General features: G+C 47.5%; 5 protein-coding genes across 7 annotated transcripts in view; 2 read left to right on the top strand and 3 right to left on the bottom strand.

Moving 5' to 3' along the window:
• TMEM258 (transmembrane protein 258) overlaps window positions 1-99 on the bottom strand; it is a 1,380-nt gene extending 1,281 nt beyond the window's left edge. Inside the window, exon 1 of the mRNA XM_035326704.1 lies at window positions 23-99. Coding sequence (XP_035182595.1) covers window positions 23-25 — 3 coding nt within the window. The 5' untranslated portion in view covers window positions 26-99. The remainder of the gene's footprint in view (window positions 1-22) is intronic.
• Window positions 100-162: 63 nt separating this feature from the next.
• Window positions 163-2,864, top strand: FEN1 (flap structure-specific endonuclease 1). 2 transcript variants are annotated; one of them, XM_035326653.1, is made up of 2 exons: window positions 163-227; window positions 938-2,864. In XM_035326653.1, exon 2 carries the CDS (start codon window positions 940-942, stop codon window positions 2,083-2,085), a length of 1,146 nt encoding a protein of 381 aa, XP_035182544.1. In that variant the 5' UTR covers window positions 163-227; window positions 938-939; the 3' UTR covers window positions 2,086-2,864. The 2 variants fall into 2 exon arrangements, with proteins under 2 accessions (XP_035182544.1, XP_035182543.1); XM_035326652.1 differs by having other exon boundaries at window positions 213-227; window positions 898-2,864.
• A 2,171-nt stretch (window positions 2,865-5,035) lies between these two features.
• On the top strand, window positions 5,036-7,616 carry LOC118167356 (olfactory receptor-like protein COR8). 2 transcript variants are annotated; one of them, XM_035326668.1, is made up of 2 exons: window positions 5,036-5,197; window positions 6,531-7,616. In XM_035326668.1, exon 2 carries the CDS (start codon window positions 6,556-6,558, stop codon window positions 7,522-7,524), a length of 969 nt encoding a protein of 322 aa, XP_035182559.1. In that variant the 5' UTR covers window positions 5,036-5,197; window positions 6,531-6,555; the 3' UTR covers window positions 7,525-7,616. The 2 variants fall into 2 exon arrangements, with proteins under 2 accessions (XP_035182559.1, XP_035182560.1); XM_035326669.1 differs by lacking the exon at window positions 5,036-5,197 and having other exon boundaries at window positions 6,447-6,610; window positions 6,887-7,616.
• Window positions 7,617-10,110: 2,494 nt separating this feature from the next.
• Window positions 10,111-11,061, bottom strand: LOC118167788 (olfactory receptor 8I2-like). The gene has a single exon (XM_035327578.1). It carries the CDS (start codon window positions 11,059-11,061, stop codon window positions 10,111-10,113), a length of 951 nt encoding a protein of 316 aa, XP_035183469.1.
• Window positions 11,062-14,333: 3,272 nt separating this feature from the next.
• On the bottom strand, window positions 14,334-20,197 carry LOC118167354 (olfactory receptor 1020-like). The gene is made up of 2 exons (XM_035326665.1): window positions 20,168-20,197; window positions 14,334-17,201 (listed from the first exon to the last, which is right to left on the bottom strand). Exon 2 carries the CDS (start codon window positions 16,367-16,369, stop codon window positions 15,371-15,373), a length of 999 nt encoding a protein of 332 aa, XP_035182556.1. The 5' UTR covers window positions 16,370-17,201; window positions 20,168-20,197; the 3' UTR covers window positions 14,334-15,370.
• Between the last annotated feature and the right edge of the window lie 851 nt (window positions 20,198-21,048).

The following is a 21,048-nucleotide window of genomic DNA, read 5'->3' on the forward strand; positions in this document are numbered from 1 at the left end:
CCGGTCCCGGTCCCGCTCCCACCATGCCGCCCCAGGTCCCGGTCCCGTCCCGTCCCGTCCCGTCCCGACACGTCGCCCCGGCTCCCGCCGCTGCCCGCCCCCGTCGGAAGCGGAACCGCGAGCGGTGCGTGCCGGGACGGGGCGGGGCGGGCGGGAGCCGCTGCCCATTGGCTCCGCCGGCTCCCGGCGGGCGTCGCGGCTGAGCGCGGGAGCGGCGGCGGCGGCGGCGGCGGCGGCACGGGACGGGACGGGACGGGACGGGACGGGACGGGACGGGACGGGACGGGTAATGGCGGCGGGGGGAGAACGGCGGGGCCCGGACCGGGACCGGGACCGGGACCGGGAATGGGGCCGGGAGCTGGTGTTGGGGCCGGAACCGGGACCGGGGCTGGGGGCTGGAACCAGCGACTGGGAACGGGACCGGGACCAGGGATCGGGGCCAGGGACTGGGACCAGGACCAGGACCAGGGACTGGGAATGGGAGCAGGACCAGGAACCGGGACCAGGGACCGGGAATGGGCCCAGGACCAAGGACTACGAATGGGCCCAGGCCCAGGGATCGGGGCCATGGACCGGGACCGGGGACCAGGAACGGGACCGGGACCAGGGATCGGGACCGGGAATGGGCCCAGGACCAGGGATCAGGGCCAGGGACCGGGACCAGGGACTGGGAATGGGACTGAGACGAGGGACTGGGAATGGGACTGGGACCAGGGACCAGGAATGGTATCAGGACCAGGGATCAGGGCCAGGGACCAGGAACGGGACCAGGACGAGGAACTGGGAATGGGACCAGGACCAGGGACCAGGAATGGGATCCAGGCCAGGGCCGGGGTCTGCAGCCTGCAGAGGTTCCCGGTGCTGGGGGGAGCTGTCCCCATCCCCCTGTCCCTGCCCGCCCCCCTGCGGGTGCTGAGCAGAGCCCCTGTCCCCTGCAGGATGGGGATTCACGGCCTGGCCAAGCTGATCGCCGACGTGGCGCCCAGCGCCATCCGTGAGAACGACATCAAGGCGTACTTCGGGCGGAAGGTGGCCATCGACGCCTCCATGAGCATCTACCAGTTCCTGATTGCCGTGCGGCAGGGCGCCGAGGTGCTGCAGAACGAGGAGGGCGAGACCACCAGCCACCTGATGGGCATGTTCTACCGCACCATCCGCATGGTGGAGAACGGCATCAAGCCCGTGTACGTCTTCGACGGCAAGCCGCCGCAGCTGAAGTCAGGGGAGCTGGCCAAGAGGACCGAGCGCAGGGCTGAGGCCGAGAAGCACCTGCAGGAGGCCCAGCAGGCCGGAGAGGAGACCAACATCGAGAAGTTCAGCAAGAGGCTGGTCAAAGTGACCCAGCAGCACACCGACGAGTGCAAGAAGCTGCTGATGCTGATGGGCATCCCCTACGTGGAGGCCCCGGGGGAGGCGGAAGCCAGCTGCGCCACCCTGGTGAAGGCGGGGAAGGTCTACGCGGCCGCCACAGAAGATATGGATTGCCTGACCTTCGGCAGTCCCGTGCTGATGCGGCATCTTACTGCCAGCGAGGCTAAGAAGCTGCCCATCCAGGAGTTCCACCTGAACCGTATCCTGCAGGACCTCGATGTGACCTGGGAACAGTTTGTGGATCTGTGCATCCTCCTGGGCTGCGACTACTGCGAGAGCATCCGCGGCATCGGGCCCAAGCGGGCCGTTGAGCTCATCAGGCAGCACAAAACCATTGAGGAGATCATTCAGCACATAGACACCAAGAAGTACCCTCTGCCCGAGAACTGGTTGCACAAGGAGGCCCAGAAGCTCTTCCTAGAGCCGGATGTGGTCAACCCTGACGACATTGAGCTGAAGTGGACGGAGCCGAACGAAGAGCAGCTCGTCCAGTTCATGTGCGTGGAGAAGCAGTTCAACGAGGAGCGCGTCCGCAACGGCGTCAAAAGGCTGAGCAAAAGCCGTCAGGGCAGCACGCAGGGCCGGCTGGACGACTTCTTCAAGGTGACGGGCTCCATCACGTCGGCCAAGCGCAAGGAGCCCGAGTCCAAGGGGTCTGCGAAGAAGAAAGCCAAGACCAACAATGCCGCAGCCAAGTTCAAAAAGGGGAAATAACCAGACTCAAACCCCGGCCGTTAGTTTTTATGCTCAACTGGGAATTTTTGGCTAATAACAAACAGTCGTCTTTCTGTCTTGTGTGTCACTGCTTGGAAGGGTGCGGTGCGGGTTGCTGTCAAAGTCCTTCCAACAAGGCTAGGCTAGTGAAAGATGCGAGTGCTTCAGCAGCGGTAGGAAGGCACAAGGCTGAGGGGGGAAGAGGGCTGAGATCTGCAGCTGGTGGGATCTGGCAGGAGCGAGAAGGTGGTGGGGAATGAGGGGGCAGCATTCAGCTGCTCAGCTGCAGCCTCTGTTGGTTGGAGGCTTTTGACGAGTCCTCAGGGGCGGGAGGTGACACCCAACCACAAATCCCCTTCAGATTTAAGAGGTAAAAAGCTGAACACCTAGAGAGCGAACCAGGCACAGGCATTGGAGAGATTTCTCCCTGACACAGCTCATATAAAAAGAGGTAAGGTGCAAGCAGCAGAGACAGAAAATGGGGAGACGTGAATGGAAGGCACGGTGGAATTGGGAGGAGACTTGAAATAATGAGGTAAGCTTCTCCCTTTAGTGAGGGCCTCAGGTACTGGCTTCCTTCCCTTCCTGTAGTCATTTTTATTTTTTTTAAAGAAAAAAAAGCTGTATTGTGGATTCCAAAGCCCTGGCCTGCTCTTAATGCATAAACCGAGGACAAGCTGACCTGAAACTGCAGCTCTCCAACCCTGAATCTTCCTGCTAGGCTCAATTTTATGTTTAATAAGAAAAACGTCAATAAACATAAAATGGAAACCTCCTCACCCCTGTGATTTCTTAACGCATCCTTCCACACTGTGCACACAGAGACATAGAAGATCCCAGATTAAGGAGAAAAAAGGCAATGCTTTTTTTTAAAAATGTTGTTCTGTATTTTGCATAACCTTTTACTTGTCAAAGCGATGTGCTTTTTTTTTTTCCTTTCCAGAATAAAATTGCTATACAAATACGTTTACCAAACTCTGGAGTGATAGCTTAAACCTTGTTGCTGAAGGTTGCACAGGTAAAGTAAAATCTCAGTTCTAAAGAGGAAGCCCATTAATGACAACAGCCGACAAGTCAAGCTCAGGCCCGAATACAGGAAATCCATGTTTTAATCCAGGTGTTAACAGTGACTCGAAAGATTTGTAGACAACAGATCTGTGGGTCAGCTCTGCAAACTTATCAAACAAGAAACCAGGCTTGTTTCAGAGGGGGATTCTATTAATATTGCTAAGATAACCCTGATTTTTAAGCCTCCTCCAACACTCAGTAGGGAAATTAATCTGAAGCTTCAGGTGCTCCAAGTGCTCTGGTTACGTACTGTGCTCAGAGCTAATGATATACCTAATAGCTGCCAAATAGCCCCTGCTTGGGCTGGAAAGGCCTTGTTACTCTTGTGCTCCTTGGTGTGTTCAAAACCACAGTGTCTGGGGGATTTGACAAGGGTTCCAGTGCCGATCTCCTTGGCTGTGGGCACCGCTGCATCTTAAATCACGGGGAAGATTTCATGGTGAAGGGAACAAATGTAACTGCTGTCCAAAAATGAAGAAACTAACAGAAAACAAAACAAACCCACACCTATTAGCAATTAGAAATCTGTTCTCATTTGCTTGTCTAAATGTTAGGAACCTGATCTGCAGTTGCAGATGGGATGCATCCTCTGAGGCATGTTTTTGGGGCAGAATGTTTTTCTCCTTCACTGCCTGCAGGAGCAGCTCGGAGAGCTAGATCTGACTGTCGATTAGATTATAAGGAGCTTGGGCACCTAGGTGCCTTCAGGCAGGCACCCAGAAATAGTCGCTTTCATCTCGAGCAGATTTCCACTTCTCTAGGAGCCATCTTCCTAACAGGAATTGGGCAGAATGCCTGCCCAACCTTGGCATCCCATTAAGCTTTATTTGGCATACTCATACGGCTTCTTCCCCCCCACCCCGTGGCTTTGCCAAAATGAAGGTTCCTTCCCCCACCTCATCCCACCCCATCCGCATCAGCACTGAGCAAACAAAGGTTAATGAGCACTTTTCACGTGGTTAGCTGGGGGAGACCAAGTCCATGCTCACCCAGACTCTTATGAGAGTGTCTAATGATTCCCTTTGTGGTTGGCATGGAATTCTTTGCTGAGCTGCGATTTACTTTGGGGATTTTATCGATGAGGGCCAAAGGAGTAAATAAACCCCACGGCTGTTCCCCTGCACAAGCCCCTGGGTGTGCTGCGTAACCCGCCCTGGTCAAAAGGCTGGTGCCTGGCAGGGCTGCCGCGGCCGTTCTGCCTCGCTTCTCAGTCTGCAAACTTCCCTCTGCGTGTAAAGTCAGAATATTTCTAAGAATGGAGAAAAATGGATCGCGTTTCTTCTTTCTGCCGTAGGACAACATGCACGTTTGGTGTGCGAATGGCAGAAACACGTCCGGATGCTGGGTAAGAGCGCGGTGTTGCGCAGGGAAAGCAGGACTGTCGGCACACACTTCAAATCCAGCGCAGGGTTAAGTCACACAGCATTCAGGTTTGTAAGATTACTGATACGGAGCAAAAGCTTATTAGCAAAATGTTCCCAGACTCTACATTTCCCGTACATCTGTAATTCTAATGACTAGGTGTTACCTGGAGGCTCCCTGTGTAGGTGTCACCATCTCACTGGGACAAAATCTCGGAGAAAACATTTCAAGAGCGGCTTTCATGCCCTGAACACATAAAACGAATAGAACAGACAGGGAAGACAAGGGCAGGAGCATGCTATGGAGCCACACGCAGGAGCTGTGTAGCCTGGGAGACCCACACAGGTCTCAGCCCGTGAGGAATCGGCACGACTTTAGGCACTGGGGGATTTTTGGCCATCAGAATTTTTCTCTAAGCAGAATAAAACCGTGCAGCAGTGCCTGGAGCAACTCCCGATGGAATACGGATCATTGCTTGGGAAAGAGAGAACTTGGTCCCAGCATTAGCGTGGGGTGGATTTTCTATTCGGTGAGGATGTTCAGGTGCACTCAGGAAAACGTTCATTTACTGCAAGGGAAAAGCAGCTGCAGCCAAAACCTAGAAATAGCCTACCAGCTATCTGTGGTTGTTGGCAACTCACGAAGGGATTTGTAAACTGAGAACGGTGTCTGCTGTGGAACTGTAAGTCGGACTTTGTACTGTAAGCAGGGTCTTGGAAAACCATGAGACAGCTGAGCTTTGGGGAGAGGTCTCAGTGTTGCAGAGAAGCAGAAGGAGGGGAACGGAGGTTCTGTGCCACATGGAGGAGGTTTTCCTGATGCGGTGGCACAGGTTTGCTTCCAGGAGCTTCTGACTTAGGGCCCCTCTTTCCTTGCTGTTCATCTCAAGTACCACCCACCTACCTGCCTTCTGGGTCATCCACTGCAGTTTATCACAATATCCCTGCCCAGGGAAGTGGTTGAGTCCCCATCCCTGGAGGTCTTTAAAAGACGTTTAGATGTAGAGCTTAGGGATATGGTTTAGTGGAAGATTTGTTAGCGTTAGGTCAGAGGTTGGACTCGGTGATCTTGGAGGTCTCTTCCAACCTAGACGATTCTGTGATTCTGTAATGCAATCATGTTATTGTTAATTAAGATGAGAACAGCTTTTTATACCAGGAACCAGGCTTCCAGGCATAGGAAGAATTCCTGAAATCTGCTGTGCTCCACTAGAAAGAGTGAGTAATGGGGACTGGAGGGTCTTGATTAGAAAAATACCACGTGCACGGTGTTTTGTGGTTTGAAAAGTGAAGGCACCAATTTTCTTTCTGTTGCATGGAGCCTTCTAATACATGATTTATTTTTGTTGTTGTTCCTCACCTCTTGGATTCCTACGGATACAACTAACAGATTTCTACTGAACATATATTATGTACAAGTCACATCTTAGTCCTGCAGTGCTGAAGCCCAGCCTGAAAATGCCCACCCTGAGTGGAGAAAAAACATGTAAATACTAACTGAGCTGGAGCACACACACTCGTTATGTGTAAGAAAGTCCCATTTCTCTGAATTCCCACACTGGCTGGGGGACGTTCCCCTCTATGAGAAGTTAGGGAGAAGTTATTCCGTCCTGCGTCTTTGTGACCCTGACACGCTCAGCCTTCTCGTGGGGAAAGGCAGCACGTTTGTAAGCCCTCACAAATCCACCACAGCGTCTCCAAATGCTTTTTCAAATCATGCATTACTGGCTTTTTTTTTTCTTTCTTTCTTTCTTTTTTTTTTCTGAAAAGGAAAACTCATTTTTAAATTCAGCCTCATGACTAAAGAGGACAAAATGCAGCTTCTGAAGGGCTTCGGGTGAGCTGCTCTGCCCGTGGGGGCTTGCTGGGAACCTAACCAGAGTTAGCTGGTGCCTCAACTATCGAAGCTTTGTACTTTTAACGGGCAGTCAACACAAGGTACTTGCTGAGAGCAGCATCATACGCAAGCCATGCCATTGCTCTTCCGTACTTCCCAGTTTTTCCTCCTTCCAACAGGTACGCTACTCTGATACATGGTGATATGGCTGAAGGCAATAGCACCGTGGTGACCCAGTTCATCCTCCTAGGACTGACAAGTGAGCCCGAGCTGCAGACTCCTCTCTTCATAGTCTTCTCAGTGATTTATCTCATCACCCTGATGGGCAATCTTGGGCTCATCACACTGATCAGCACAACCCCCCAGCTGCACACTCCCATGTACTTCTTCCTCTGCAATTTGTCTGTTGTTGATCTTTGCTACTCCTCTGTCTTTTGTCCCAGGCTGCTTATTGTCTTCCTGGTTGAAAATAAAACTATTTCTTACTCTGCCTGCTTCACCCAGCATTTCTTTTTTCTTGTGTTCGTGACCACAGAGGTGTTCTTGCTGGCTGTGATGGCGTACGACCGCTACGTGGCTATTTGCAACCCCCTGCTCTATGCCATTTCCATGCCCAAGAGAGTCTGCGTGCAGCTGGTGGCCGGGTCGTACCTGGGGGGGATTTTGAACTCCCTAACCCAAACGTGCTGCTTGCTGCCCTTGCCGTTCTGTGGGCCCAATGTCATCAACCATTACTTCTGCGACACCAACCCTCTGCTGAAACTCACCTGCGCTGACGACCACCTCAACGAGCTTTTGCTCGTAACCTTCAACGGGACCATTTCCATGTCCGTGCTCTTCGTCATCATCATCTCATACGCATACATCCTCGTCTCCATCCTGAGGATCAGGTCTGCCAGAGGCAGGCACAAAGCCTTCTCCACCTGCGCCTCCCACCTGCTGACCGTCGCCTTGTTCTACGTGCCCGCCGGACTCAGCCACATGCAGCCGGGCTCCAAGTACTCGCTGCAAATGGAGAAAGTCACTGCGGTCTTCTACACCGTGGTCGTCCCCATGCTTAACCCCGTGATCTACAGCTTGAGGAACAAGGAGGTCAAGGACGTGCTCAGGAGAGCCACAGCAAAAAATATTTTTGCTGGCTGCCCACTGACCAAGTTGACCCCTATCAGCTGATGTAAAAGGAAAGAGGCAAGAGGTTCGTGTCGGCTCTCCAGAGTAGTAAGGAGTCACATACTTGTAGAGAAACAGATGCAGCAAATTTTAACCCTGCTTTAAATTTCCCAGAGACTCCGTGTTACCCAAAATCCTGTCTCCACAGGTCTCATTAGCATTTCCTTGTCATCTCTTGCTTTATTCAGAAATTAGGTAATATCAGAGAAGGTGGTAAAAACAAGCTCAAAAGGATTCTCCCTCTTAGCCTTAGTTTCATAAGAAATTGCACTAATTCAAGCAGTGATCCCTCCAGGAGCAAGCTCAAGAACTGGAGGGCTTTGTGGAGGTATAACCAAAAAAAGACTAATTTCGGCAAACTACAAGAAAATAATCTCATTTTCTTCCAGGAGGATGTGCCATGGAAAGTAAGGAAAGGGAAAGGGAGCAGAGACACTGAGTGAGCAGGTGATGAGGGCAGTAAGTCTACATGCTGCGATCTGGTGTACTTATCAGGATGCTAAATAGTTGAGTGACTATGATTTATTTTGATGGCCATGGGGGTCATGACCTAAGCATAACCACTGCATTGGTTATAACAATAACCCAACTTTTATTTTATTTTATTATTTTATTTTATTTTATTTTATTTTATTTTTTCTCAGCTGTAAAAGTCTGCATCGTTAGTGCATAACATAAGTAAGGTAAAATCCACCCGGAGCATCCAGCTTAGCAGGGGTCACTTCACAAGAGGCAACACCAGGAAAACAAACCAAAAATCATTGTAAACTCTTCCACAAAAGGTTGTGTTACTCTCAGCTTGGACACTAGATGGTCTTGCCCAGCATGAGGAGCAGTTTGTGCATTTTGCTGTTGGGGGCCCTCAAGTTGTGCCCGGGGAGGTTTAGGTTGGGTGTCGGGAAGAATTTAGACACGGAAAGGGTGGTTGGGCATTGGAACGGGCTGCCTGGGGAGGTGGTGGAGTCCCCATCCCTGGAGGTAGTGAAGAAACATGTGGACGTGTGGCTGAAGGCGGATGCCCCAGGTGAGGGCAATGACCGTGGCTGTCCTCTCTGATGTCCCAGTGAGAGAGGAACTGTTGTTTTTTTTTTTTCCCAACCAGCACCCTAAACAGGTCCAGCACCGTGCTTCATCTGCTCTGATGTGTTCCTCTGCATCACAGATGGAAGGATGGAGCAGGAAGGAGCACTGAGCTCCTTTGCCATGTGTGACAGTTCCCGCCCCGCTATCCTGAGTCACCCTGAATAAGCACTTCAGCAGCCCCCCTCTCATCTCATGGGGACATTGCCCAAATGCCCCTGCTTTTCATACAAGCTCCAATGCGAGCTTTGTTTAAAAGCTCTATAGTGGCTTTAACTGGTTGCCATTTCAGTCATTCCTTTGTTCTTCGTTATGACTCTTTTAGGAATAAATAAATAATAATAATAATAATAAAAAAAAAAACAACAGCATAGTTTACAAAGATGCTTATTTCAGTAAGACAGTATTTATTCACTCTAGCATTTACACAAGCAACACTGGCTGTACACATTCTTCCAGAAATTGTATAGTTCATTGAACACATAGGGCATGTCTTGATTAAAGGTTTAAAAATCTTTCTGTCTACTGTTCTCTCTAGAGCACCTTTCACCCCAGTCATGCTGCACCCTCAGAAGAGCCATAATTCTGTCAGGTGTTGTTCAGTGATTGCCACACAAAGAATTTGAGCCTCACGTTATCCAAAAAGAAAAGTAGATGTAAACCAAACCAAACCAAACCAAACCAAACCAACCAAACAAACAGCAACAACAAAAAACCACCACACATCCCAAGAAGATCTTTGTGAAGATTTTGACTGGGACATGCTTCTGGCAACATGTTTATTAATCTACGTGTGCCCATGGCAAGTTGTTAGTACAGGTACATGTCCCCTGAGCCAATGCCATGGCTTTGTGGTTTCTGATGTTTCTTTTATACACCAGGGAAAATCTGCACTTTATTCCTCACCTGTACCTTGAATGCCCACAGTCTCAGGATGTCCCTGGCAGCTTTCCATGGGGGGCTCTGCAGGGCATGGGCAGGAGCAAAGACCTGTGCTGTGGTCACTGGGGCAGCCCCCAGGGAGAGAAAGACCTGAATCCTTCCTGCAAAAGGCAATTTAACTAGGCACTGCCCAAGCAGAAAACTCCTAGAGAAATTCAGGGCATGGAGCAAGCTGCAGGTCTCCATACATCGCTGACTTAAACACACTCTCAGCTCTTCCAGCTCATATGCACATCTGCAGCTTGGGCATAAATCATTATTATTCAGGCAATGAAAATATCAGAAAGTCTTTAATTCCAACTTGAGCATCCCTTTAGCTGGCCCCATTTTCATTTAACATGACCTGTACCCAGAACATCATGGTACCATGTTGTTTTTGCTGTGAAAGCACTGACAATTATTCTGACAGACTATCGAAAGCTCATGCCATGATTAAAATGAACTGTGATTGTTTGAAGAGCATGACTCGCTGTGTTGGTACTCTGTACCCATTATTGCTGTGTGATTTCCCTGTCTGTAAGCTCAGCAATAACAACTGCTAATGACTTCATTACCACCAAAGCAGCTTCAAAGCCAGGGCAGCTGTGGGAACAGCCTTTGGCCCCACAACCTCCTCAGAGCCCCCTTCACTGCCCTGTTCCTCAGGCTGTAGACCAGGGGGTTGAGCAAGGGGGTGACTGCAGTGTAGAAGATGGAAACCAGCTTCTCCTCGCCCTCTGGTCTGGCTTTGCTGGGCAGCATGTAGGTGACCAGCCCTGCCACGCAGAAGATGGTGACAGCAGCCAGGTGGGAGGTGCAGGTGGAGAACACCTTCAGCCGTGCCCCTGCAGAAGGCATCCGCAGGACTGTGTAGAGGATGCAGGCGTAGGACGCCAGGATCACCAGGATGGAGCCCACGATGTTGAGCTCAGCACTGCAGACCTGCAGGATGTGGTTGGGGCGGGTGCTGGAGCAGGAGAGGCGCAGCAGGGCGGGCAGCTCGCAGAAGAAGTGGTTGATGCTCCTCGCCTGGCAGAAAGCCAACCTCCCTGCCAGCACCATGTGTACCAGCGAGGTGAGGAAGCCTGTGGCGTACACCAGCACGGTCATCTTGTAGCAACATGCCCGGGACATGAGGGTGACATAGTGCAGTGGCTGGCACACAGCCGCGTACCGGTCGTAAGCCATCACCCCCAGAAGAAAGCACTCGCAGGTGACCAGCATGATGAAAACATGCATCTGGGCAAAGCAGCCCACAAAAGAGATGTTGCTTGTCCCAAGCAGGAAGGTCTCCAGGGCTTTGGGGATGACAGCAGAGGAAAGGCAGAGGTCCATGAAGGACAAGTGGGTCAGGAAGAAATACATGGGTGTGTACAGCTGGGGGTCAGTGTTGATCAGCAGCATCAGCAGCAGGTTCCCCATCACCAATAATGTGTACAATGATAAGAAAATAATGAACATGGGCGTATGTAGCTCTGGAACATCAGAGAATCCCAAGAGGATGAAGTCGGACAAAGCTGTGAAGTTTTCACCCTCCATATTTTTATTAAGTTATGGTGAAATTGCAAATAAATAAAATGAATCAGTGAAATAAAGCTCCAGGAGAGAAATACTGTGGAAGAATCACAGCTTCATCTATATAGTAAATGCAATAGAAAGTGGTATAATTTTTAGAAAATTATAAGCTGACTCTGTCTTTAGCCAAAACTTCCAAGTCAAACAAGCAAAGGCTATAATCACACAGGTATTAAAAGCAAATAAATACTGCTGTGATTTATATAGCATATACTAAGGAGCCATAAAGTTTATTCAAGTGTAACAAATCAAAGTCAAATAAACACATTCCAAAATGTGTTAAAGAGAGAAGCTAGGAATTCCCACTTCTGCTTTCTGGAAATTTTAAGGATTTTCTCTCATCTTTTTTTTCCCCCAGACAGAATCAGTGTTCTTCTATAGCATCACCATTTGGGGTACAGCCTTTTCATTTTGGCACAAAGCTGTGCACTTGCAATTGGTATTTTATTATTATTATTATTATTATTATATTTTATATTATTTGTCTGCTTTTGAAGAAAAATCCCTGCCAGTGCTAGGTAGGGGGAACAGCAGAGGTGTTGTCTCTGGCATAGCTTTGCTGAGCTTGCAGCAAGCTTTCTATGACCAACTCAAACATCCACCTATTAAAAATAGTCTTAAAATAGGTATATAAGCTAAAATTCAGAAGACGCAGCTAGCTGTTACCTGGATATTTCCATCTCCCATGTCCAGCCACTCTGCAGATGGAAGATCTGTCTACACCTCAGCTAGTCATCTGAAATGTTTCTGGATCAGTTTTAGGTGGATCAGGAGCATGTTCTTTGAGCATATCTCCTGGTCACTCATTTTATTCTACTGAACTATGATCTTCTTGGACAACATAGGTTGGAAATGTAGACATTGTAGCCTCCATTTGTTGTCAACAGAAATAAGTGTGCTTTTGAGGACACAAATTATCCAGTTTCATCAAGGGAATTAAATTGATGGTGACCTCAAGGTGCACAATCCCATCCCAAAGAGACCATTTGTTACGACCACCTCCTGCATGAGCCCCCAGCCCTGGAGCAAAGCAGACCTTACTTAACCTGCTTCAAAGTTCAGAATATTCTAGATGTTAAAGACCTTGCTGACACGGATGGAGCTCCCTCTGTGTATGAACACACTGCAGGGCTTCAAGGAGCAGAAGGTTTTTTCCCAACAGAAATGTGTGACAACAGCTGCTGGTCAGCCATATAAACAAAAACACTAATTAAGGCTAGTTTTCTTTTTCTTTTTCTTTTTTTTTTTTCTTATTTGTTTTTGTCTGTTTTGTCTGTCCCTTGATCACTGGAAAACAAAACAATTACAAAATCTACAAGATGTAAACAAAATTACCCCCAAACCCCTCTATTATCTACCTTATCTGCCCTCCTTTCTCAGTTTTACATCCCTGTGCTCACTTGTTCCGGAATCTTTTCTCTTTACTCTCTTTGAAGGTTGGACTTGATGATCTTGAATGTCTTTTCCAACCCAGATGATTCTACTCGTGCCTCCAGCTCTTTCCTGAAGTGTGATAAGACAAAGAAAATGAAGCTACAGATGGCCTAGGGCTGAAAATCTGTGCTGGAGCTTATTTCATTCCCAAGTTGCCACTAAGGGGCTTCCACTGTTCTGTCTTTACAACAGAGCAGCTCTTACCTTTTCCTAAGAAAAGAGACCAAGTCTGTCCAGCAGCATCTTCAAAACAGGCTCTGATCTGTGTCACCAAAGCCACAGCATGAAAGCTGTAGAGTCCATCTCTTTTGGTAGGGATGTACAGGAGAGCTGCAATTACATTTTTTTATGCAATTGTCTGCAAATAATTATTTTTCTGAGCCTTATATAAGTATGGTTGTAAGGCAGATGTATGTGTGTTTATAAGGGAGATGTCATGTGCTGACCTTTGGGACTTGCTCCCTGAGCAATGCCAAGTCTGAAGCCTAGGAAAGAAGAGATGCACTGTAATTAATATTAGTTTCAATATTGGACTGAACCAGGGCTTGGAAAATTAGTTTGAAATGTTTTCAAACTTATCTGTTTATAAGTAAATTGTCATACTGAGAAACAATGAAGACTCGTGATCTGAAATCTATTTGTTAATGAGAGCTTTCTTATTAATATGCTTGTGCTTGAGATCTGTTCATAACCATACAATTCTCAGTAATAAGCAATCAGATTTTTTTTATTTTTATTTTTTTGGTTATTTCCTCAAACTTCAAGTGGAGGCATCCCAGGAGCTGTTTTTTGGTCCTTCAGCTCATGACTCAAACACGTATCAGGGTGCCTCTCCATCGTCATAAACATCCCAACGCTCAAGCATCAAGCAGAAGGTATCAGTGGGGTCTGCACACGTATCCCATCAGTCTGATGCACTCGTGTCCCAACAAAATGCTCAGATTTCTCCCTGAACCTAAACTGCCTGTGCACCACAAGGTGCTGAGAAGTATTTGTGACGTGCTGAATGGAAAATAATAGTTCTGTCATACAGAGCATTGCAATTCCAAAACCTCTCCCGCGTGGTATGAAGATGAAAGCTGGATCTCACATCTCATCCCATTTAGCACCCAAACAGTCACTGAAATGACCAAACATGGGTACGGAATCTGGTCCCCTGAATATGTGGTACTTAAGGGGGCTACGGGCATTTGGGAGGTTGGGGTCTGCTGGATGGGTAGCAGGTAGGAGACATAACTCAGAGCTTCTGGGAAGAGGAGCCAGAATACTGTGGGGCATCTAAAACAACACTCGTGCACTGTGTTTAGTCCACTGGTTTCCCTCCCAGGTGGCGTGCTTTGAATTTAGTCATTAGAGAATTAACCTTTTTTCCAACACTGGAAGGAACCACTCTTTTCTCTCCAAAAAGGAGGCTGGGAGAGACCCACCATGCACATGGTGTAAAGGAGCAGGACTCTGAGCAACTTACTGAAAATGTAGATAAAATGGCTTATATGTTCATTTAAATACCTTCTATATTATTTGTCTAAACACATTTCTTCATGCCAGATCAGCAGCAACCATTACAGTCAAGCCTGAATTATTTTTTGGTACCTTCCTGCATTAACTTGGTTGCAGCAGAGAGCCAATATCTGAACTGTCCCTTCAGGAGGCCAATGTGTCCACTGACTGCCAGGAAAGCCTAAGCTGGCTCTGCTCTGGATGTTTAATGCTCCATGGCAGAGAATTCAGAAAACATGAGTCAGATAGGAAAAGACCAGAAGACAATCTCAGTGCAGTTTGCTTTTTATTTATCACCAGGTATCACAAACTTTTGCTGCAGAACCCTTTTATTAGCAACATGGAAAGCTGGTTGCTGATCTACCGTTGCATTGAAGGTTGCTGAAAACAAACCTAGCAGAGCATTTGCTGCATGAATTGCTGGAGTGTTGACACGGAGAGCCCTCTCAGCTGATATTTTCCATACACTTCAGTGTATGGAGTGTATGGCACGCTCTTTCTTTGCTCAAAACCATCATTTTGCACAGCTGCTTTGAAGATGCAGCAGAATTAGCTCAGACTTCCTATGTTTACTCTAATAAAGCCTGAGTGACAATGTTCCTGAAAGCTTCTGCTGTATGAAGAGATATTATAAAACAGCACAAATATTAAATGATAATTTTGCACCAGACACCTAGAAAATACAGAAGTGGCAGACAGAAGAGAACACCAAACTGTGTAAAGATGGGGAAGTGACATGGAGAAACGTAGATGGTTTTAATTTTTATTTTATTTTATTTTATTTTTTATGTCAATTTGTTTTTCTGCTGGAAGGCACCAGACTGTCAGTTCTGGCAATGTACCAGAACTGGGTAGAAAAAAGTTTCCCCTCTCTTTTTTCTTTAATATGTTTTGTCCGATTCAATACTAGGCTAAAAACCAAGGCTCATGAAATAGGAAAAGCAATGTGAATTGGGGAAAAAATAGCCTGCAGTTGAAGTTAGGGAAACAAAACAAAACAAGACCAGACTTCAAAGATAATTTCAAACAAAAATCACTGTCACAGCATTATTTCATGTGACCTAAATTCATGGTCTCAAGCCAACTGCTGGAAAATTCAGTTAACAGCCTCATATTGCCAGGAAATTCGCCAGTCATTAATGGAAGACCTGAGCGAGCAGACATGGACCAATTTGATGTCAACAGCAGCAAGGTGCAGGACAAAGCCAGCGCTTGTGTCCTCCCTTTGGCTCTCTGAAGCATGAAATGAGGTTGGTTATTATTTTTGTTAATAGCTAAATAATAAATTGCTGCCAGAAGGTGTGTAATTGGAAGTAATATTGAAGCCTCCGTAGCTCTCTCATTTCAGCTGGCCCTGATGGGACCTCAGCAAGGAGAGCAATCTACCTTGTGCTTTCCTGATGGCGTTCTTCATTTCTGCATTTCTCAGGCTGTAGATCAGAGGGTTCAGCATGGGGACTACAACCACGTACAGCACAGAAATAACCTTGTTGTGGTCCAAGGTGGCTGTGGAGCCAGGGCGCAGGTACATGAAGAGGGAGCTGCCGTAGTACAAAGCGACAGAGGCCAAGTGAGAGGCACAGGTGGAGAAGGCTCTGTGCCGCCCGGCTGCGGAGCGGATCTGCAGGACCGCAGACAGGACCAGCCAGTAGGAGACCAGGATGAAGACCGTGGTGCTTAGTATGTTGAAGCCCACCACAGCAGAAACCACCACCCCGCTGAGCTGGGCATCAGAGCAGGAGAGGGCTAGCAACGGTGGGCCATCACAGAAGAAGTGGTTGATCCTCCTGGAATGGCAGAACGGGAGATGGAATATGGAAACCGTGTGGATGGCTGAGCTGAGCACTCCGGCCAGGTAGGCACCCGCCAACATCCCAACGCAGAGCCGCCGGGACATGACCACAGGGTACAGCAGCGGGTTGCAAATCGCCACGTAGCGGTCGTAAGCCATGGCAGCCAGCACATAGCACTCAGCAGTGGCACAGGTGGCAAAGGAGAAGAGTTGAGCAGCACACCTCATGAAGGAGATGGCCTTCCTCTTCACCAAAAAGTTCATCAAGGCCTGAGGGATGATGGTGGAGGAGTAGCAGGCATCCAGGAGAGACAAGTGGCTGAGGAAGAAGTACATGGGGGTGTGCAGGCAAGAATTGATTCTGATTAATGTGATCACCCCCAGATTTCCCACTAGGCTGACCACATAGATGGCAAGGAATAAGACAAAGCATACCACCTGCAGGTTTTCCTGGCTCGTGAAGCCCAGGAGAAAGAACTCGGGTGCAAACGTAGAATTATCTTCAACCATACTGAGTGTATTAGCAGTGTGCCTGCAGTACATCATTCAAATGACAATGCTTAATAGGCCCAAGTCTGTCAACAGTGTTGAATATTAATTCTTGTCTACCAGCCACAAAGCTTTAAGTCAGTATAAATCTCTGAGGGATTTATAGAAAGCCTCAAGTTCCCAAGGCCAGTCTTCTGTACAGTGATAGATGAATACACATGCCCACCAGAAAAAAAGGTGAGTGTTTCTGGCTTCCATTTTGCAAAAAAAAAATCAGAACAGTGACAGTGGTGGTTTCTTCAGGAACTTCAAATTTCAGCAGTATGCTTTGGGTACTTCTTTGAAGGAACCCAAGTTTTAAATACAATTGGAAACCATGCTGTAAGGACATCTCCATAAGGGCATGTTGCAGTTATCCATGCTGTAAGGACATCGGCAGCAGAAGAGGCAGATAGAAATGATAAAAAGATGTGAGATATTGCACTAAAATAGAGTCTCACGGTCTTGCCACTTAAGCTTACAAACTCCCTCAGAAGAGTCCTAGGAGAAGATTGTCCAGTACCTTGTGGCTTTGCAATGGTCCACCCTTTGAGCTCCCTGTACAGACTTACTGCAGGCGACAGAAATTTGGAAGCTTTTGGAAGAGTAACTAGTGAATTCTTCTCTAACAGAAAGTGATGAAACACAGTCGTTGGCTATGTACAAAGACAGGCAGCTCCTTAGCCAAGGTGCCTCCTGGATGGGACCTCCTGGAGCTGCCTCACCTCATCAAACAATGGAGCTGCTGGAGACGTTGTAGTGCAGCTCATGGCCTGGGCCCTCCTGCTGGCCTGCAGTTTGCTCAAAAGCACCAGGGAAATTGATTTAATTGTTGGACAAATTTGTACAGCTTCACATAGGCAAAGAAAAGGAGAAAGTAAAAGTAACAGGTAAGCGGTCAGCATATAACGAAGCATGAACGCATCATCCACCAGCTGGCTATATTGGTTCAGACCTGTCATACACAGATCACGCTCACATCAAGATTGCAGTTTAAGCATGATTTCTGCTTAAATACATCTAACTTAAAGCATGTTATGTGCTTAAATGTGGTTGTATCTGCCCTGTGTTTTCTGACAAGGACAGGAACACCCCTCCATCCAGCGTCAGAGCCTGGGTAGGTGCTTCATGTCCAGCATGAGCACATCTGTGAATTTGGGTAACAGAGCTCCCAGGAAGACTGCATCTGGATGAAAGCACTGGAAAACCTCTCTCGGCATAACTTGTCCTCATTTAAGGTAGAGCAGTAATAGCAGCCGAGGCTTGTCTTGTTGGGTGTTGTTTTGGACTTGATACTGAAACCAGAGGTAAAAGATAAATTCAGACTCTCTCTCTGCTCACTAGAGAGAAAGCTGCAGCTCCTAAAATGACACTCTGCAATGGATGGAATAAAGAAACATTGATTTTTTTTCCTGGATAACATTAATCATCACTTGACAATGTTACACCAGAGAGCAGAGAGACAGTGCATCTTATCTGTAACCTGACAAGCAGATCCACATTTAGAAGCCATCATGATCTTATGACACTTCGCTCAGGGGGGAGGTTCCGCTCCAGAGCCAGACACCTAATTTCGGATGTCCTGTGAGCAATGTGTCTGGCCTCATGTTATTATTAATGGAGATTTAGATACACTTTTCCCACCGCCTGAGGGGAAGCAGCACCTCTGAGACCCCTACGAGGAGCCAGGGGACAGGCTGCAGCTAATGAAAATAGAGCTGCGGGGGCCCAGGGCTGGACCTACCCTGGAGGCAGCATCCAGACGCTGAGATGGGGACACCAGGAGGATTGGCCCAACCTGTGCAATTAACCAGGAGCACGGCTTTCATCTCAGAATGGGCAGCTAAAGCTCCCTGTCAGGAATTACACCTCCCCACTTCTTGAAGACATTGACCGGAACGGAGATAAATTAAACTAAAACCCATGCCTTGCTGCCTCAGGTCCTGCACTGTTCATGCTGACAGCCAGTTGTTCGATATTCTGCTAACTAGCTGCCAGCAAAAGCACAAATATTATTGTTTTTCCTCATGGGAAAAGGACCTGCATTTACACCACCTGCTCAAATTCAATACGATCGTGCATTTCTTGGGCAAACCAGTGCAAGACCATTCAATGAGTCACTCTTTGACTCACTGAGCAGCCTGCCATCAGTTTTTTCCAGCACTTTAACCACAAAGGTATAGACATGAGACCCTGGCTGCAGAGCAATGCCTTGCAGAGCACTCAGCAATGTGTTGTCCTGCTTAGGTGGCCATTCATCCGCTCTCACTGTGAATGCTATCCTCGAAACCGTGGTATGGGATCATGCCGCATCTGTAGACCTAAAATGTCCTGCTGCTGTTTTAAAAGCCCTATAGTCCAAATTATCTAAAAGTACAGAAAAGACTCATTAGTAAGAGATTTCAAATTACACAAGTGCCCCTTGTGCTCGCACCTCCAGCACCCCTCTGGTCTCTGAGGGCGACTGTCCTTGCTGTCCTCAAGCAGAGGACACTGGTTGTACTCCCAGCTGCTCCCTGCTCATGCTGGAGAGGTGCACAGCATCAACCTGTGCTTCCAGGGCTCATCAGCTTGAAGTATTCAGGCTGGAGGTAACAGAGGGAATAACAGTGCAAGCACCGGGGAACTGTCCCATTGAGCTAAACTCAGCGCCTGTAGAGGCCAGGCATATCCTGAGACCCAGCATGGGAAGCTACAGCCAAAGGTCTTTTAACATTGATAGCAACAGAAGGTTTTATTTGAAAAACATCAGCTCAAAAATGTTGTCTTTAATAGTTTCTTACATTTTAAAAAATCACCAGAGATGTTTTCTTGTAGTTTCCCACACTATGCATGTGATGTCTATATTCAAAAGCCCTTATTCCACACACACATCATGGCTCTTCTTGAACCCATTCAACCCCCAGTCCACACTACAAGAGATGAGAAATCCAGCACTTACTTTTTTAAGTTTACGCTTATAATGAGAAAAGCCTTACTTTCCCTTTGATGCACCTGCCTTTATTTTTCAGCCAGAAACTCTTCCTGCTTTTTGCCCAGGGAGCTGAGGCATGGCCCGGCTCGCTGCAGCTCATCCTAGAGGAAGACGCAACTCACCTCTCCATCTGCTCCAGAAAAAACAAATGGGAGTGGGGGGACCCTAGTGCTATCCCCCTAACCAAAATTTAACCATGAAGGGTCACTTTCTTCCCAGGGAATGTCAACAGAAGGAATCCAAAATGTTTACCCAGGATCCAGGCAGCTGCACAGGCAGCCTAACCCATTTAATTTAGCATCCAAGTGCACTGAGGAGAGCTGTTCAACTGGGGTTATTCGGGTAGAGATGTATGTGAATTCTGTAAACTACAACAATAAAAAAAATCAAATTATTCACATACATGAGAGAGCTGTTCTGATCTCTTTCTCTCTCTCTCTTTTTTTTTTTTTTTTTTTTTTTCATTTGTCTTTATTGTAAAATCTGGAATAGTTCTGGAATAGTTTTGTCAGGAATAAAGACACGCTGCACGGATCCTTTCTAAGAATGTTCTATACTGCAGGAAACAATGATCCATGCAGGAGGGAACTAGTTAAATATCAGGAATTAATACTTTAAATAATGCATGGTTTAACCCAAGGTTAAAAATAATACATAAGGCAGGGTGAATTCAATCTGGATTTTATCAAACTTGAGGCCTCACTCAAGAATTGCTTTTAAAAAAAAAAAAAGAAAAAAAAAAAAAGATTTAAAACTCATTTCAGCAATAAAGTTTCCCTCTCTCCCAGTTCTGTGATGGGGTACCAGCTATGGAAGCAACACAAAGGCCCTGTTTTACTTACTTGCTGTTTCTCTGTCTTTCTGCTCAAGGCTGAGCCTCTCAGTTACCCAAGGCTTAATAAGACAAAAAAAAAAAAAAGTTTTCAGCTAACAGAAGGAGGAGTAGATATTTCCAACAGTGCCCAATAGATGGTGACGACGTACAAGAAATACTGATCAGTACTTTCCTAGCCAATAATTTAACATTTCTCCCCTGCAGCGCTCCCTTTTAATACCTGAAGAGACTGCTGTGGTCATTGTGTGTCTCTAGGGGCACAATGCTTACAGAAGGAATAAGTAATTCGCGCGCACACAGGAAAGGATTTTACTCAGAGGCAGATGAAATGCAGCGCTTGAGAAGAAAAGGCACATCCAAGCAACTACATTTTGTCTGTGGTGTATTTGTACAAGCCCACTGTGTTGCCTTGCCAGCAGCAGTGAGAGTCAGCTTCGGGGTGGTGACTTCAGTGTTAAAAATAATTGTTCAAAGTTTTAGGTGCTGGCCAAGGTCACGTCACTGTGTGGGTTATGTTCCACGGGTTGATGTGTTTGGGAGAGGTAGAACTCACACCAAGTTAGAATCCTCATCCAGAAGGAGCCCCGGTCGTCTCCTCAGACGACCCCGAGTGCCCTCCAGAGACCTTTGTGGGGACACCCATTACTTTGAACTGAGGAAGTGCTGGAGGAATGTAGAGAAGTTTTTTGGGGTGGGGAAAAAAATAATTGTGGCAAACCCACCAGGGGAATGGTAGCATTTCACAGCACCCACAGCAGTTTCTAGCTAAAATGGTGAAAGATGGGAGCTGTAATTTGTGGCAGGAGTTGCTTCTTGTGTAAGAAATACATACTTTGTTATTTTTATTATTTTTTATTATTACCCTCCCCTTTTTTCTCTCCCCCCCCC

The sequence above is a fragment of the Oxyura jamaicensis genome, chromosome 5 (genome assembly GCF_011077185.1).
Source record: "Oxyura jamaicensis isolate SHBP4307 breed ruddy duck chromosome 5, BPBGC_Ojam_1.0, whole genome shotgun sequence".
NCBI lineage: Eukaryota > Metazoa > Chordata > Aves > Anseriformes > Anatidae > Oxyura > Oxyura jamaicensis.

Coding starts and splice junctions, on each gene's coding strand:
- LOC118167788 (XM_035327578.1), bottom strand. CDS start 11,061: ATGGAGGGTGAAAACTTCACAGCTTTGTCCGACTTCATCCTCTTGGGA.
- LOC118167354 (XM_035326665.1), bottom strand. CDS start 16,369: ATGATGTACTGCAGGCACACTGCTAATACACTCAGTATGGTTGAAGAT.
- LOC118167356 (XM_035326668.1), top strand. CDS start 6,556: ATGGCTGAAGGCAATAGCACCGTGGTGACCCAGTTCATCCTCCTAGGA.
- FEN1 (XM_035326653.1), top strand. CDS start 940: ATGGGGATTCACGGCCTGGCCAAGCTGATCGCCGACGTGGCGCCCAGC.